This window comes from Rhinatrema bivittatum, chromosome 2, assembly GCF_901001135.1.
Source record: "Rhinatrema bivittatum chromosome 2, aRhiBiv1.1, whole genome shotgun sequence".
Classification (NCBI taxonomy): Eukaryota; Metazoa; Chordata; class Amphibia; order Gymnophiona; family Rhinatrematidae; genus Rhinatrema; species Rhinatrema bivittatum.
The window spans coordinates 333,215,642-333,234,552 of NC_042616.1; the positions used below are offsets into that span (position 1 = coordinate 333,215,642).

Genomic DNA, 18,911 nt, shown 5'->3' on the forward strand with positions numbered 1-18,911 from the left:
ACCAGAACTACAAGTCTATGTAGGAGTACAATAAAACCACATTTCTACAAGAGAATTTGCAAATTTCTTCAGATGCTATACCTTCTATAGAAAAGATTTTTTACATCAAAACTGGGGAGAAGCCAGGGAAAAGACAAGAGAATATTGAAATACAATCACAAGATTTGGAAAATCTAACAGGGTTCCTGGAACAGTCTATGGAAGAACAAATAGAATTTCGGGGAACTCTTTGTGTAAGATTTGTTTTTCCCTCGGACAGAGACACTATTTTGAGGTTATTTCTCCATAACAGGAATAAACTTTATCTTGGTGGAAAAGTTTGGGTTTACCCGGACATTACAAGAGATACGCAAATCCGCAGAAAGCAATTCCTTCAGATGGCTCAGGAAGTAAAAAACCTGGGAGCATATATGGTGATTCGTTACCCTAGCAAATGTGTGGTAAAAATAAATACTCAAAGATATGTGTACTTTGATCCTCAAGACTTACGTACGTTTCTTGATTCACATAATTCCTTAAATAATGCTACCTAAGCTTCCCACGGGATTTGGAATTGAAATTGTTGTGCTTTCTTTCTTTTCTTAAGTACAAGCCGTTAAGCCCGTTAAAACGGGCTACATTACATTTTTTTTTCAGTCCATTTTCTAACACAGCACCCTTCTACACTTTTTCTCCCTCTCTCCCCCTTCCCCTCGTTCACTCCTCCCCTTTCCTCCACTCAGTCTTACTCACCCTCTGTCTCCCACTGCCTTCTTCCCCTCACTCTCACCCCCCTCCCCTTCCCTCAGTCACTCCCACCTCTCTCCCCTTCCCTCAGTCACTCCCCACCCTCTCTCAATCCCATACCCTCCCCCTCAGCCCTCCTCCACTCCCTTTTTCTCTGCTCCACAACTTCTTACCCTTCCACTTACTCACATCCCTGTCTCTCACCTCTCCCTCATTCTCCCTCTCCCCCCTTCCACTTACTCACATCCCTGTCTCTCACCTCTCCCTCATTCTCCCTCTCTCCTCACTCTTCCCCACCCCCTACCTCCCTCCCACACACTCACCCACTCCTCCCTCCCTCTCACTCAGTCCCTCCCCCTCCCTCTCCCTCACTCAGTCCCTCCCTCCCAGTCCCTCCCTCTCACTCAGTCCCTCCCACTCAGTCCCTCCCTCTCACTCAGTTACTCCCTCCCTCCCTCCATCCCTCCCACTCCCTCCCTCCCTCTCACTCAGTCCGTCCCTCCCTCTCTCTCTCTCCTCCCTCCCTCTCTCTCTCTCCTCCCTCCCTCGCTACTGGCCGCTGCTGCCGCCGCTCGCTGCCGCTGCCACCGCTCGCTGCCGCCCGCTGCCGCCGCCGCTGCCACCCGATGCCGCCACTGCCACCCGCCGCCGCCATGTTTTTTTTTTCCTGACGCTGGCTAAGACCGACGTGCTCGCCCGCACATGCGCAGTAGAGCTGCTCTCTACTGCGCATTTGCGGCACGTCGGTCAACCTTCATTTATTAGGTTGATAAAAAATTTATTTCCTGCGTGCCTAATTTTGGAAATTTTGGATCTCCGATTTCTTTATAAATTGGATGTATAATCAATAATCAGTATTATTTCTTATGTAAGTTTGATTTAAATCAGGTAAATTACTTGTTTGATTATGAATATACAAATTTTTGCATTGGCATGCATTTAAATTTTTGCTGTTTATGTAAGCTGAAAATTAATAAAGAATAATAAAAAAAAAACCAATCTGTCCTGGAAAACTGGAGTCAGTTGCAATCCCTGTTTGTATCCCTATCAAAGAAGCGCAGTCAGAACTTATATAGTGGTGAAGGACTGGAAGTCTGTCCCCCCTCCCGTACATAGTTAGAGATTCAAAAAATCATCCAAGTGACACAGGTGCAAAGACCCTATGGCAGGGGTGGCCAATTCCGGTCCTCGAGGGCTGCAAACCAGTCTGGTTTTCAGGATATCCTTAATGAATATGCATGAGAGAGACCTGCATACACACTGCCTCAGTTGTATGCAAATCTATTTCATGCATATTCATTAGGGGTATCCTGAAAACCCGACTGGTTTGCAGCCCTCGAGGACCGGACTTGCCCACCCCTGCCCTATGGCCTTACTTCAGAGTACATTGCCTTTTTAAAGGCTTAAATGCATTCCAAGGATTAGAGAAAGTTCTAGTTTTGCCCGTCCCTCCTTGGGAGTGCAGTAATCTGGTTCTGCAAGTACAGGAAGGAAAGAAACAGACTTCACAGGAGAATTAAACCACAGCCTTTGCTGGAAGAGGATGAGCGGGTTCAGCTCTCTCTCTCTCTCTCTCTCAGAAAGCGAGTAAAGAAGGAGAAAAAAGACCCAGACAGAGGAAAACAGGAGCAGTAGAAAATGGAGGTCAGAGTCTGAGCTATCAAGGAGAAAAGGGGCTTCAGCCTCACTGTTAATCTGGTTGAGAAGAGAAAATAAACCTTAAGTGCAGATCCCTGTAGGAGAGGGGTTTGCAGAAAGGAGAAAGTGGACTTTTCCAAGCACAGGGAAGCCCAGCCTTTGCAATCTCCAGTGAAGGAGAGAAGAGATCCTGTCTCAATTTTGGGATAGATTCAGTTTGTCTAACATTCACCTAAAGCCTGACGCAGAGAGATGGAAAGGTGAGCTGTGCGGTTTTATTGTATAGGAAACATCTACTAGGGATGTGCTTTCATCCCGGACTCAAACTGATCTACCCCATCCACGCCAATCCTTACCTCACATACACCATGACTAACCTTCATGTTTGAATTTTATATTATTTTACACTATCGTTACATGTTTGATTTAATAACCTGTCCTTTCTCTTCTCTCTCTGCCAAGTTCTAATCTCCCTGTTATTTGTAACTGCCTTTTTCCGCACCATTGTTTTAGTTTTGTTTACGATGCACACTTGTTTTAATGTGAACCAGCATGATGGGACTGCGTTCTCGAATGCCGGTATATAAAAACCCTAAATAAATAAAAATTTGAAATAAAACAGGAAATATCAACAAAATGTCCTGTGTCGTTTCATTTCATTTGAAAACAAAACAAAGGAAAACAATCACAATTTCTTTCTTGTTTCACTTTGGAAAAAAAAAAAAGGCAGTAACAGCCTGACCTGGAGAGCTCCCTCTCTTGCTGCCAAAATCATGAGTCTAAAAAGTAAAACAAAGCCTCACTAGACCTTTTCCTCATCCCCCTACCCTCCTGGATCCCCCTTCTTAGTTTCTCTACAAATGTAAGCATCTTCACAAGGCAGGAACGATCTTGAGAAGCTCCTGCCCCGCCGATGTTCTATTCAAAAAAGTGCTGACAGGCCCCTGAGGCTGGCGCCAATTTGTTGTACAGAGATACCTCTATAACAGGGGTGCTCAAACCGGTCCCATGGGCCCTCCCAGCCGGTCGGTTTTTCAGGGTATCCCTAATCAATATGCATGAGATTTATTTGCATGCACTACCTCCTATGAATGCAAACATTTCTCATGCATATTCATTAGGGATACCCTGAAACTCTGACTGGCGGAGGGAGGGGAATGGGCTGTAAGAATGTACAAATATATTTCTGGAGTCAGCCTCAGAGCCCATTAGAGCGATTTTGAATAGAGCAGTGTCTGGGGCTCATTCCCGCCCCATGAAGATGCTTACAATTGTGGCTAAGCTTGGGGGGGAGAAGGGGTAGGTGCCAGGTGGGTAAGAGAACTGAGGACAAGGCCCAGTGGGACTTTCTTTTATATTTTAGAATTGAGATTTCTGTGGCAGGAAAGGGGGGTCCAAGACTGGCTGCTACTGCTTTTTTTTTTTTTTTTTTTTAGACAAAACACCCTTTTTAACACAAAATGAAAGAACGTGTTTAAAAAATGGAATGAAAACTTCCATCAGTGAAATAAAATCATAATGAAATGAAGGGGGGGGGGAACTTTTGGCCAGCTTGGGGGGGCCTCCTGACCCCCCCAAGCTGGCCAAAAGTTCCTTTTGGGTCCAACGAGGGTCCCGGAGCGAACGCGCGGGGAATCACGTGACGTCAGCGTCACTCCGACGTGACGCCGATGTCACATGCTCCTCGCAAAGGAGTACAGAAATGGCGTCCTGACTCCCCGCTAGACCACCAGGGAGTTTTGGTAAGTCTTGGGGGTGGATTAAGGAGGGTGAGGGGTTTACATTTTTATTTAGGATCAACAATCGCGATTTCCAACATATTCAACATAGCTATGTTAAATAAGTTGGAAATCCGATCGTTTTCGCCTCATCACTTTTTTAAGTTAAAAAAAAAAATAAGTTGCGTTTTACCTATAAGTTCAAAACGAATGCACACCCCTACTCTCCTGCTGCAGGCATTGTGCAAGAACAAACTCCAGCTTTACTCTAACTTATACAACTCAGAAGTAGAGGACAGAGGCCATAGTGCAGAAAGGAGCCGTTACTTAAAGAAACACAAACGCCAAAAGGCACAATGATTCCATAAGCCCTGACATATTGTAAAGCCTGAGGTTTTTTCTTTTTTTTTTTAATCTTCGAAGCCTGGAGACTGAACTTCAAAACCCTATCCATGTTTGTTTGGGGGAGCTAATTGTATAACATACCCATAAAAAGACTTTATGTCCCAAAAGCTCCAGCATACCTTAAAAGGACAGCATTTCTCTGGGCTTTCTTAAGACACGGAGAAACAGGGAAAGCAAACATTGCTAACTTACTATTCTTATCCAGGATAAAAACTCATCCAGAAAACAGGAAAGGGCAGCACTACCAGAAAGGACCCAGAACTGGCAGAAAGAGGAATGGACATGCCAGTGCTAGGGTTTTCGTTTTTGATATCTAATTCATTTTTATGGTGGGGGTTTTTTTTGTTTCATTTCATTTTATTTTTTTCATTCTGCTTCGTCAATAGCATGCACTATACAATGGCTGCTGCTAGCCCCACCCCCTGCCAAATAAATATGTCAATATTGTAAGATTATATATATATATACATGTTCTGAGCTTGGCAAACATTCTCCAACCTCTCCAGCCCCAGATTCCTCCTTCAGAACCCCCTGGATCCAGCCTTCCCCAACATCTTTACTTTATCCGTGGGGTCGAAATGAGGCAGGAGTGATCCCTAGCCACTCCTGTCCCATTGCTGGCACAAATCCTGAGGGGGTACTTTTTTTTACTAGTATTTTGGCACATTCCATTGGTGGGGTAATGGAGTCTTTTGTTCGCTTTCCATTCATTTAATTTACTTAATAACAAGACATGATATTTCCTGTTTTGTTTCAAAAGAAAGTGCATCCCTGCTTAGGACTGGACTGTTTGAGCTGCCAGCAAAGAAGACAATCTCTTTGAGCACCAGCTAGGAGAGGCATCGAGACAAGGCACGCCACTGGGGAACAATGAGACTCTGAAGTAAGCCCTAAATGGAAGTTTTGTTTGCTGTATGTTGCAGTGAGACCACCTATAAGAGGAACAGGTGGTTAAAGGATCAGAACTCCATCTCCTTTATAACCGGATGCTTCCCACAAGAACAAGAGAAATCCCAAGCAGGATGTTAGGAATCAAAGAAGGTTATTTACAATACCATTGTAATTCCCTCCTTAAGCTGACGAGTCCGATCATCCAGTTGGAATTCCAGTTCTGCCACCTCTTGGTGAACGGCTCGACGCAAACCATAAAGTCGTCTTGATTCCTCCCTGGAATAAATAGAAACATGAATATAAAACCAAGTGAATGACAAATTTCAACAAATTGATAACTGTTCAACATACTCTATGGTATATAAAACTAGTCAGCATTAACATAAGATAAGAACATAAGAACATAAGAAATTGCCACGCTGGGTCAGACCAAGGGTCCATCAAGCCCAGCTTCCTGTTTCCAACAGAGGCCAAACCAGGCCACAAGAACCTGGCAATTACCCAAACACTAAGAAGATCCCATGCTACTGATGCAATTAATAGCAGTGGCTATTCCCTAAGTAAACTTGATTAATAGCAGTTAATAGACTTCTCCTCCAAGAATTTATCCAAACCTTTTTTTAAACCCAGCTACACTAACTGCACTAACCACATCCTCTGGCAACAAATTCCAGAGCTTAATTGTGCGTTGAGTGAAAAAGAATTTTCTCCGATTAGTCTTAAATGTGTTACTTGCTAACTTCATGGAATGCCCCCTAGTCCTTCTATTATCCAAAAGTGTAAATAACCGATTTACATCTACTCATTCAAGACCTCTTATGATCTTAAAGACCTCTATCATATCCCCCCTCTATGGTATATAAAACTAGTCAGCATTAACATAAGATAAGAACATAAGAAATTTCCATACTGGGTCAGACCAAGGGTCCCTCAAGCCCAGTATCCTGTTTCAAATATTGGCCAATCTAGGTCACAAGTACCTAGCAGGATCCCAAACAGATAGATTCCTTGCTGCTTCTGCTCACGGGTATGCAGTATCTTTCCCCAAGTCTACCCAGTTAATAACTGTTTATGGACTTTTTTCTCCAGGAACTTGTTCAAGCCTCTTTTAAACCAGTTATTCTAACTGCCTTTACTACATCCTCTGGCAATGAATTCCAGAGCCTAATTGTGCATTGAATAAAAAATATACTCTCTAATTTGTTTTAAATGTGCTACTTAATAACTTCCTTAGTCTTTGTATTTTGAAACAATAAACAACCAATTCACATTTACCTGTTCCATTCCACTCATTATTTTATAGACCTCTGTCATATCTCCCTTCAGTCGTCTCTTCACCAAGCTGAAGAGCTCTTAACCTATTTAGTCTTTCCTCAAAGGGGATTAATTCCATCTCATCATCTGTGCAGGTTATGTTGAACCACTGAGCTAGCTGATGCATTGATGAGTGAGATGGATTGATTTTCAGTAAAGGGACATTATTTTTGCATATAACAAAGCATCACCTCATCTTGAGTTAGAAAGATCATTAGGTCAGCACTTTATGTTGAAACTCCTGCTATGCCACATAAAAAAATGAAATTGTATGCATTGTAGCATAAGAGAGTAATGATAATGTTTTTGCAGCTTATGCTATTAAGGTACTACATGTGAGGCAAGCAGACATTCTTAAGAGAAGAATAGGATGCAAGGCAATGCTCAGTGACAGCACTATCTTCTAGGGATGTGAATCGTGTCCTCGATCGTCTTAACGATCGATTTCGGCTGGGAGGGGGAGGGAATCGTATTGTTGCCGTTTGGGGGGGTAAAATATCGTGAAAAATCGTTAAAAATCGTTAAAAATCGAAAAATCGAAAAACCGGCACATTAAAACCCCCTAAAACCCACCCCCGACCCTTTAAATTAAATCCCCCACCCTCCCGAACCCCCCCCCCCCCCAAATAACTTAAATAACCTGCGGGTCCAGCGGCGGTCCGGAACGGGCTCCTGCTCCTGAATCTTGTCGTCTTCAGCCGGCGCCATTTTCCAAAATGGCGCCGAAAAATGGCGGCGGCCATAGACGAAAAAGATTGGACGGCAGGAGGTCCTTCCGGACCCCCGCTGGACTTTTGGCAAGTCTCGTGGGGGTCAGGAGGCCCCCCACAAGCTGGCCAAAAGTTCCTGGAGGTCCAGCGGGGGTCAGGGAGCGATTTCCCGCCGCGAACCCTCGCTGAACGCCGGAACCCTCACTGAACGACCTCCTGCAGTCGATCTCCTGCCGGCGCCATTTTCCGTACGAAAACGATTCGCGGCGGGAAATCGCTCCCTGACCCCCGCTGGACCTCCAGGAACTTTTGGCCAGCTTGTGGGGGGCCTCCTGACCCCCACGAGCCTTGCCAAAAGTCCAGCGGGGGTCCGGAAGGACCTCCTGCCGTCCAATCTTTTTCGTCTATGGCCGCCGCCATTTTTCGGCGCCATTTTGGAAAATGGCGCCGGCTGAAGACGACAAGATTCAGGAGCAGGAGCCCGTTCCGGACCGCTGCCGTTCCGGACCGCCGCTGGACCCGCAGGTTATTTAAGTTATTGGGGGGGGGTTCGGGAGGGTGGGGGATTTAATTTAAAGGGTCGGGGGTGGGTTTTAGGGGGTTTTAGTGTGCCGGCTCACGATTCTAACGATTTATAACGATAAATCGTTAGAATCTGTATTGTATTGTGTTCCATAACGGTTTAAGACGATATTAAAATTATCGGACGATATTAAAATTATCGTCCTAAAACGATTCACATCCCTACTATCTTCGGTCAGGTCAGAGACCAGAGTTAATTTCCTGGACCTGGCTTCTACACCCCACCCCCTCCCCCCAAGCTGGTAAGGATTTGGGATGCTGTCCAAGCACCATTTGCAGCCCTCAAGGGAAGGTAGACTCAGCTATCACATAATAAAGTAATCTAGTGGAAAGACTCAAGAGTCTATGAGTAGCAGGTTCGAGAAAGAGCCATGGTTTGTGGCTCATGGCCCTGGAATGTTATTATAATAACCAGGAAGGAACATGGAAATGGTTACTGGGGATCAACCTGAAAATGTGAATGAAGATTATGGTGCCATAGCCCCATTAGACAATGATTCTGTTTGAGCTAGAAGATAAAAAGGGCAGAAGGAAACTGCCAGGCTATAAAAAGAGAGCATAACAGAACACAGTGGGATAGATATTCATAGCCTATATGGCTAAGTAATTTAGCTGGATAACACTTATCTGGCTAAGTTACAAGGATATTCAGTGGCATGTCACAATACTGCTGAATTTCCACATAGAAGTTTCTACTTAGCCGGATAAGTTGTATCCCTCTAAGTTTAGTCCTGGTATTCAGCAGGTCTAACTTAGATGGAAAACCTATCCTGCTACGGTAAGTCTTAATATCCAGCTGAGTAGCGCTGCCCTGATCTGCCCACTGCCTGCACCCAAGTCCTACTTATCCAGCTATCCAGCATCTGAATATCGGGATCAATATGCACAAAAAGTAAGAGTCCATATACTTTCTTGCATCTGTTGTGTGTGTGTGTATGTGTTTGTGAGCTCGCTCTGATGTTGACTTGATGCCACTGAGGTTTTTAGAGCTGAGTGAATTGCAGTGAGTGCCTGCATGGAGGTCATTGCCATCACGATGAAGATAATTGGAAGCTCTTACACACATTATAATCTCATCAAAATAACATTCTTGAAAAACACATACAGGGACAACAATTAAAAACTGGCAATTGTTTAGGTGGAGAAGATGGTTGGTATATTCAATACATAGGTCACAATGATTTGTTTGGTTCATGTCAAACAAAACAAACTTATTCATTTCGTTTGTTCATTTGCATGAGGTAAGGGGGCTTTCCATCACCTGGGTTTGCAGCACAGCCCACTTGCATCCTAAAGCTACTTGGTCCCTGCTAGAGCTGCTGCCTGCCCCCACCTCAGCCAGCTCCCACCAGTGTACCATCAGAGAGAGGTAGACATAGGGCCGGATTTTAAAAGGGTTACGCACATAAGGTACGCGCGTAACCCTTTTAAAATCCCCCTGCGCACGCCAAGCCTATATTGCATAGGCTTCCGGCGCTCGCAAAGCCCCGGGACGCGCGTAAGTCCCGGGTCTTTCTTGAAGTGGGCGTGTCGGGGGCGTGACGTGGTCGACGCGTCATCGGGGGGCATGTCGGGGGGTGTGACGCGGTCAGCGCTCACTCCGAGAGCAAAAAAATTAACCCGCCAGGTCTAGGCCTAGGTCAAAGCATCGGGCCTAGGCCTGGGCTCTGGCCCTAGGTCAAGGCCCAGGCATCGGGTCCCAGCCTCTAAGCTTGGGCCTTGTGTAGGGCCTAGTTTGAGGTCACAGTGACCTATTGTGGCCTCGGTCTATGCAAGGCTGAGGCTTCAGCCTGGGCCTAGGCTTCATCATTGGATCCCTGCCAGACTGGGTAAGTGGGGACCAGAGAGGATCCTGGCCCTGGCATTTTATCAGGTAAGATGGATGGGTGGTAGGGACAGAAGGCCTGGTTTCTTTTTTTCCATTTATTTTTAATGTTTCTTTTTTATTTTTAAATGAAATAAACATTAAACAACATTAAATTCGTGGGTACCCCCCCCCCCCCCCAAAAAAAAAATGAAACAAAAAAAAAAATGAAATTTTTTACTTCTTCCCACCCCTAATAGTGGTCATGCTGGTCCAGATGTCACTAATGAAATGCATGCAACTCACCTCTGCCTTGCTAACCAAAGCCTGCATACAACTATGCCCCTGATTGTACAGGGTGGGGATAATCTGCCTACTAAATTTAGTCTTCGATGACATTTGGTAATTGGGGGCTAAGAGGTGCAGCAGATGCTTAAAGCTCAGCTTCTCCATTCACTGCAAGGGCTGTATATTATTTAGTTATTTAGTGTATTTATAATTTGAATCACATTTCATACATTTATAAAACAAGGCAATGTCAAAAGGCAAATGGTCATGGCCCTAGGGGGTTCTCTGAGCTCCCACTGCACTACTGAAAAATGTTTTTTCAAGTAGGGGGAAAGTTTGGCGTGTGGGCTAACTTAAGGGGTAGGTCTGCTGCCACTAGACCACCGTGTGGGGAGTTAGGCTGGTCCCAACACCATTACCTCTCACACCAAATCATGTGTTCTACTAAGGGTTAGATCTAAAATAGCTCCCCCTCTTGTCGGTTCTTGTACCAGTTGCTTCATGAAGCAGTCATTTTTTTCATCTAGGAACTTTACCTCCTTGGCATGTCCTGATGTGATATTTACCCAATCAATACCGAGGTCATTGAAATCACCCATTATTATTGTATTGTTAATTTTGTTAGCTTCACAGATTTCTGTTAGCATTTCAACGTCTGTCTGTTCATTCTGGCCAGATGGACAGTAAAACACTCACCTGCTATTCTATTCTTTTTCTCATATGGAATTTTTATCCATAAAGATTTTACAATGCATTTTGTTTCTTGCAAAACTTTTATGCTGTTTGATTCTATGCTATATTTATCCTATAATACCACCTCTCCACCAATTCGATCCATCCTATCAATTCGAAATTATTTGTTCCTTGGTATCACAATGTTCCATTGTTAACCTCCTTCTGTGATGCCAGTGCTATAAATGATCCCATCTTATTTTTTAGACTTCGAGCATTTGTATACAGACATTTCAAAGTATGTGTTTTGTTTGTGTTAACTACTTGCTTATCAGTTGACAGGGATACTTTGGAATCTTTCTGCTCTGCCCGCTCTTTACTTAAAAGCACCTGGTCTACTTCAGCATTTATTGCAAACTCTCTATCAGGATGCCCTAATTTTGTTAGCATTCTGCAAAAGATACATCATTCCAAGCTATGCACTTCTAGTTTAAAAGCTGCTCCGTCTCCTTTTTAAAGGTTAGTGTCAGCAGACGGGTTCCACTGGGTATGGTGGAGCCCAACCCGTTGGAATAGGCTCCCCCTTCCCCAGAATGTTCCCCAGTTCCTAATAAATACAAAACCCTCTTCCCTAGACCATCTAGTCATCCATGCATTGAGACTCGGGAGCTCTGCCTGCCTCTGGAACAGGAGGAAGTTTTTCTGAGATTGCAACTCTGGAGGATCTGGATTTCAAATTATATTAAGTTAAAATGAAGACATCATTCTCCTAAACTCTATTAAATCACAAGATTTGTTATAAGACAGTTAACCCGGATCATTTTTCTACATAAATTCCATATTGCTATGCACTTACCTTCCTTCCATTGATAAGGCACTGGAGGAAAAAGCTTGTTGCTCAATCAGTAGCTGCTCAATCTCCACTAACTGCTCTCGAAAGTGCTGGCAGGAATTCTTCATTCTTTCCATTTCATGAAGTGAACACTACACAGAAAAAGAAATGCAAATACAAAATAAGATATTTTATCCAATTTTAAAAGTGTTCTGACACAGGTGGTCTAGCATGTACTTTAAAGAGTGTCACCATTTAAAACAGACAGCAGTATATAGCCATTCTGTCGATATTGCAAAGTAGCAATATAGCTCTAAGCAGATAAGTACTTCTTGACCCATTTAGTCAGCCCAGTTTTTCTGCCTACAGAAAAGTAGATTTAACTCCTATTATTCACTCCCAAGAATAGCAACAGCTTCTTTTTTAGTTTATCTGGCTAAATAAGTGTCACAGACTTTTCCTCCAGAAACTTGTCCAAACCTCACCCTGCTATGCTAGTCATCCTCTGGCAGCAGATTCCACAGCTTAATAGTGCACTGAGTGAAGAGAACTTTATATATTTGCTTTGAATCTACTGATTGTTAGTTTCATGGAGTGTCCCCTTGTTTTAGTATTATTTGAAAAGGGTAAATGACCATCCTTTATTTACCTGTTCCACCCCACTCATGATTTTATAAATTTCTGTCATGTCCTCTCTCAGCCATCTCTTTTCTAAGCTGAAGAGTCCTAGCCTGTGTAGCCTCTAATCATAGGAGAGATGCTCCCTCCCCTTTATCATTTTTATCACCCTCCATTGAATCTTTTCTTGTTCTGCTCTGTCTTTCTTGAGATGGGGTGATCAGAACTGCACACAGTACTCAAGATGCCATCGCACCATGGCTCAATAAGGGGCAATATCATATTTTCCATTTTAATATCCATTCCTTTTTAGATCATTACTAACATTCTATTTATTTATTTACTTTTACCACCACTGCACACTGAGCTGAGGATTTCAAAGTATTGTCCACAAGAACTGCAAGGTCCTTTTCCTGGGTAATGACTCTCAGTACTGCTATGCCTGTCGGTCACAGACGGCTGTGACCGTGCTTACTTACATCCTGCACTGTTCTCCAGCCCTCCCCGGGTCTGCTCGTGGCACAGGCCAATCTCTACCGCCGTGTTCTCCATGGCTCCTCGTGGTGGTCGAGCTCAGGGCCTTCCTAGGCGTGCGTGCGCGTCATGGGCCCTCCTTTGAAGCCTCTTCGGTGGGAACCTCGGGGGCATCCCTGCTTAATGATGTCATCAGATCAAGGTTCTTAAGCTCTTCCTTTGCCCTCAGCTAGCCGAACTGGCAACAAGTTTCGTATGTCGCTACTAGCTCCTGTTCTGTGTTCCTGTGGCTACGCTATTGGACTCCATTGGACTTTGGACTCTGTCCGGTACCCACTCCTTCGGGGCCAGTGGGTGCTCTTACTGGGACCTTGTCTCCTGGCCTCCCCCATTCCTTGGGCTGGCTCTGTGCTTCCTGAAGTCCTACTCTGCAAGGATCCTCACTCCTCGAGGCTGCCCCCTGGAACACCTTTACAACTCGGGAGTTTACTCTAGCGCAGACCTGGGCAAGGGGTGGCCCGCGGGCTGAATCCGGCCCGCCTACGGTCTGTGACCGGCCCGCCCACTGCTGAGAGCAGACGGAGAATGAGGCACGCTGCCTTCCCTCTGCAAGGGAAGGCAGCGTGCCTCATTCTCCGCTCCCTCGCTCCCCGATTGGCCGGCCAATCGGGGAGCGAGGGAGCGGAGAATGAACTGTTTTTTTTACAGCGTTCGGTGGGGGGGGGGAGGGAGTGGCTCGAGCGAAGGCACGCTGCCCGATTGGCCGGTGCTGGCCTTGCCCAGCACCGGCCAATCGGGCAGCGTGACTTCACTTGAGTTTCTTTCCTACCTACCTACCAGTTCCGCCTTTCACGGTCTTTTTCAGGGGTCCCCAACCTCCGGTCCGCGGGAGTTTTTTGCCGGTCCGCGGCGCGCGCTCCCGGTCTCTCCCACTGCCATTGCCGCTGGGCTGTCAGCACGTTCAAGCCCAGCGGGAACGGCAGCAGTATTAGAAGCTGTGGTACCCGCGGCTGGCCTTTTCTTCTTCCCGCGCCTGCACCCCCCCTCCCGTGACCCGGAACAGGAAGTGATACACGGAGCGGTGCGCGGGAAGGAGAAAGAGCCGTGCCGCGTCGGCTGCAGCGTCGGTCCCCGAGCAATTGAAGCAGCCGGTAATCGAGAAAGGAGTCAGCAGCATGAGCCTCCCGCGGCCGATGGGATTCTTCTTTCTTGGCCTGCGGGGCTGCTGCAGCTCCCATTTTTGCTCCGGGGGGGGGGGGGGGGGGGGGGGGAGAGGAAGTGAGAAAGAGAGAGAAGCAGCCAGCCAGCCTGTGTGTGATTGACTGGTCAGAGAGCTGATGTGTGTGTGTATGTGAGAGACAATGAAAGTGATTGCTCAGGGAGATGACTGATGTGTATGTGAGAGTGTGAGACATTAGTCAGGGAGGTGTCTGATGTGTGTGTGTGTGAGAGAGAAAAAGCATGGAAGTGAGAAGTCTGGGTATGTGGGAAAGCATGAGCGTAAGAAGCCTGGTGTTGTGGGAGTGAGAAACCTGGGTGAGTGTGCATGCATGAGAGAGAGAGACTGCTTGGTAAGGTGACGGTGTGTGTGAGAGAAAAAGACTGGTGTGTGTGAATGTGAGAGAATGTGATTCAGGGAATGAGAAGCTTGTGCACGTGGAGAGTGAGCATGGAAATGAGAGAGACTGGTGTGTGTGTAACAGAGAGAAAGTGATTATGGGAATGAGAAGCCTGTGCATGTGAAGAGAGTGAGCATGAGAGTGAGAAACCTGGTGTGAGACAGCATGGGAGTGGGAAGCCTATGTGTGTGTGTGTGCATGCATGAGAGCGAGAGACTGGTTGGTAAGGTGACTGTGTGTGTGAGAGAAAGAGACTGGTATGTGTGAATGTGAGAGAAAGAATGTGATTCAGAGAATGAGAAGCCTGTGCAGTGGAGAGCGAGCATGGAAATGAGAGAGAGACTGGTGTGTGTGTAACAGAGAGAAAGTGATTATGGGAATGAGAAGCCTGTGCATGTGAAGAGAGTGAGCATGAGAGTGAGAAACCTGGGTGTGTGTGAGACAGCATGGGAGGGAGAAGCCTGTATATCTGAAAGAGAACTTGGGAGTGGGAAGCCTGTGTGTGTGTGTGTGTGTGTGTATATGCATGAGTGAGATCAGGTGACTGGTGTGTGTGTGTGTGTGTGTGTGTGTGTGAGAGAGAGAGAGAGAAATAAAGTGATTATGGGAATGAGAAGCCTGTGCATGTGAAGAGTGAGCATGGGAGTGAGAAACCTGGGTGTGTGTGTGTGAGACACATCATGGGAGGGAGAAGCCTGTATATCTGAAAGAGAACATGGGAGTGAGAGACTGGTGAGTGTGTGTGTGTGTGTGTGAGAGAGAAAGAAAGTGATTATGGGAATGAGAAGCCTGTGCATGTGGAGAGAACAAGCATGGGAGTGAGAGACTGGTGAGTGAGTGTGTGGGTGTGGGTGTGTGTGAGAGAGAGAGAGAGACAGAGAAAGTGATTATGAGAGTGAGAAGCCCATATATATAAGAAGAACACGGGAGTGGGAAGCCTGTGTGTGTGTGTGTATGGCATGAGAGAAACTGTTCAGGAAGGTGACTGGTGTGTGTGCCAAAGACTGTTTGGGAGATGATTGGTGTGTGAGAGACAGAAACTGGTCATGGGAGCATGACTGGTATGGTGTGTGTGTGAGAGACATGGGCACTAAGGAAGAGGACCATAAGTATAGAGCTTAGCTTCTACTGCTGCTTCTGGTGTGTGCCACGGCCTGCAGGGAAGGGGAGTAGGAGAGCTGCTGGAGGGGGTAAGTAAAGATGGCTTTACGTTTATTTTTCTTGACTGCCATTTTAATTGTGTGATGTCTGCTTTTTTGAAATATTTTATTGGTGTTTGGAGAATGTTTAATAGTTTTTATGAGTTTTTAATTGTTGGATGTTATTCTGTTCATAGCTGTTTTGAAACATTTATTCTGCTTATTAGTATAGTTTTACAATTATTTCTGTGTGGGGATCTATAGCTGCTTGCTATTCTGTTTTCCTAATAAGAGGTGTATAGGTTTTTAGGACCTGATTTAATATTTGTGGTGTTGCCTTTTCATAGATAGGGTTGCTCCTGTTTTGTATTCCATAATACAGGTGTAACTGTGTGTGGATTAGTTAATGTGCATTACTACAGATCCTGGGAGTATGTTAGGTCGGTTCTGTGTCTGTTACCGAGATGAGATATTTTGCTAGCATGTAAGCGTTTGTATCGGTCTTATTTGTTGTGTTTTCTCAGAGGACATGCATTGGTGGTAAACTGCTGTCTTTTCATAAGTAGGGCTATTGAGAACTGAGTTAATTATATTAGTCCGGCCCTCTAAAACCATCCCAATTTCTCATGCGGCCCCATGGGAAAATTAATTGCCCACCCCTGCTCTAGCGCTCCTCGGGGTTGTGCCAAAGTGCTGTGTTGGACTGTCAGCACATCCCCGCTCCTCAGGGCTGCGTCCTCCTACTTCTCAAGAGACTCTCAGCACTGTCCCACTCCTTGGGACAGTGTTCTTGTGCTTTACTTTGACTGTCCATGCCTCCCTGCTCCTCGGGGTCACACTTACGTGCTACTGGACTTCCAGCACCTTCCCACTCCTTGGGGCTGTGCTTCTCTATCATTCAGAGACTGTCTGTGCTCCCCGCTCCTCGGGTTCTACTTACGTCATTATCGGAGACCGGACTCGGGCTTCCCTGCTCCACAGGTTAGCCAGCGCCACTACAGCTGTACTTCCCTCGCTCCACAGCTCTGCGGAGGGTGGCCCTCCGCTATCCCTCCTGCATGCCAATCTCAAGCCTCCCACTCTATGGCGTGCCTGGCGCCTTTCCCTTTGAGAGTCTCAGTCAAGGTATTGTCATCAGCCTGCTTGTCTACTGGGGAATTCCTCCTGCCTCTTCGGGACCTCTCCACAGTTTTACCCAGAACTCTCTGCCATGCCTGACCTCGCCTCCTAATGGTGTGGGCCTGTGGGGCTCCTCCCCGCAGGTGGTAACAACTTATACCTCGGACCAAGTGTCCACAAATCCACAAACCATAGCAGATTGCCAAGTCCATGGACCCGGCAGAGATCTTGGCCCTCCAGGCCATTCGAGGCCTGGCACAATGGATCAGCAAACAGAAATTCTTGGAGTCTCTGGCAGCTGCCATAGACAACTTGAGCTCTCATCTAGATGCTACTGTGACAGCTACTACGACGTCTATCAAGCTCAATACCTCCACCTCTGCACTGGCTCCTCGACTGACTGTACCCTTGCTAGCACCACCGCGCTTTTCAGGGAACCCTCTCCTGTGCAGGGGTTTTTTGAATCAGTGCAATATGCACTTCCGTCTGCAACCAGCTTACTTCCCAGATGTGATTACCAAGACTACATACATCCTGGCCCTTTTGGATGGTAAGGCCTTGGCCTGGGTGTCACCTCTCTGGGAGCGAACAGACCCAGTCCTCTGCAATCTTCCAGGGTTCCTGGCCCTGTTTCAGTACATTTTCGAAGACCCGAGCTGATGAGCCGTCTCCTGGTTATCTCTTCTTCATCTCCAACAAGGCTCTCGGCCTCTAACGGACTATGTTATTGAATTCCGAACTCTAGTCTCAGAATTACACTGGGACTCCAACTGTCTATGTTCCATTTTTCTCGAAGGCTTGAGCCCTCGAATTAAAGACGAGTTGGCGGCTCGTGAATTGCCCTCATCTATGGACTCTTTGATTGACCTCACTGGGCGTGTCGACCTTCGACTACAAGAATGCTCTCTTGGGTCCAGAGCAGGCTGGAAGTCTGCACCAGGTCCTTCCCGAGGCTGGCGTCTTCCTCTCCATGAGTAAGCACACCACAGAATTCATCAGAGGAGGAACCCTTGCAGATGGGTAGGAGTAGACTTGCTCCTAAGGAACGACGCCATCGACAGCAATCCGGCCTCTGTCTGTACTGCGGCCAGCCCGAACATGCCATTGCCCTGTGCCCAGTCTGTCCGAGAAACTCCCAGGCCTAGGCTCTGCTGGAGGACTCCTCCTAGGCCTGACTTCACCCTCTCCTCCACTGTCTGTTCTCGTGTCCATCAAGATGGACAACCAGGAGTTTCACACCTTCGCACTAGTGGACTCCGGGGAAGGTGGGAATTTCATATTAAAGCAACTCACCGAACACTTACAGATTCCACCATCCACTCTCCGGTACCCTTACTACTCTCATTTATTCTTGGGGAACCTCTTCCTGATGAGGTTACCCACACCAAGGCTCCCATTCAGCTATGCACCGGGACTTTGCACGTGGAAACCATCTCATTCCATATATTGGACAAGGCCATCCATCCCGTTGTATTGGGATTGCCCTGGCTCCAGCAGCACACTCCACAGTTTGATTGGGACACCCTACAGCTCTCTCGTTGGGGCCCAGCTTGCCAAAAGAACTGCTTGGAACCCGTCTCCCCACTGCCTTGCCTGACTACAGTTCCCTCTCTACCGGGCCTTCCACCACAATATGCATCCTTCTCCGATGTGCTCTCAAAAAAGGCTGCGGATACGTTACCTCCTCATCACTCCTTTGACTGCGCGATAAATTTACTGCCCAACACGGAGCCTCCTCAGGGTAGGATCTATCCTTTCTCGCAGACTGAGACCCAAACCATGTCAAAATACATTCGTGAGAATTTGGCCAAAGGGTTCATCTGGCCCTCCAAGTCCCCTGCAGGAGCAGGGTTTTTCTTTGTAGGGAAAAAAGATGGCTCCCTCCATCCTTGCATCGACTACCGTAGCCTAAACAAAATTATTCTCAAGGATCGCTACCCACTACCACTCATCTCTGAGCTTTTCGACAGGCTTCAAGGAGCTAAGATCTTTTCGAAACTAGACCTTCGTGGAGCCTATAATTTGGTTCAGATCCGCAAGGGCGAAGAGTGGAAGACCGCCTTTAACACATGTGACGGTCACTTTGAATACCTTGTGGTGCTGTTCGGGCTTTGCAATGCACCCATGGTATTTCAAAGCCTGATGAACCAGGTTTTCAGAGATATGCTTTATCTGTGTGTGGTTGTATACCTCAAAGATATTCTCGTCTTCTCTCAAGACCTGCCTAGCCACTGCCAGGATGTCTCTTGTGTCCTCCAGCAGCTGTGAGATAACCAACTTTTTGCTAAGCTTGAAAAGTGTTCCTTTGAACAAGAATCCATCCGTTTCCTGGGCTATGTGGTGTCCAGTCCTGGATTTCAAA

General features: G+C 46.5%; 1 protein-coding gene across 2 annotated transcripts in view; it reads right to left on the reverse strand.

Moving 5' to 3' along the window:
• ITPRID1 (ITPR interacting domain containing 1) overlaps positions 1-18,911 on the reverse strand; it is a 156,621-nt gene that overhangs the window by 11,696 nt on the left and 126,014 nt on the right. For both annotated transcript variants that reach the window (XM_029589806.1, XM_029589805.1), the window contains exons 6-7: positions 11,605-11,732; positions 5,543-5,654 (exon numbers count right to left, since the gene is read on the reverse strand). In XM_029589806.1, coding sequence (XP_029445666.1) covers positions 5,543-5,654; positions 11,605-11,732 — 240 coding nt within the window. The remainder of the gene's footprint in view (positions 1-5,542; positions 5,655-11,604; positions 11,733-18,911) is intronic.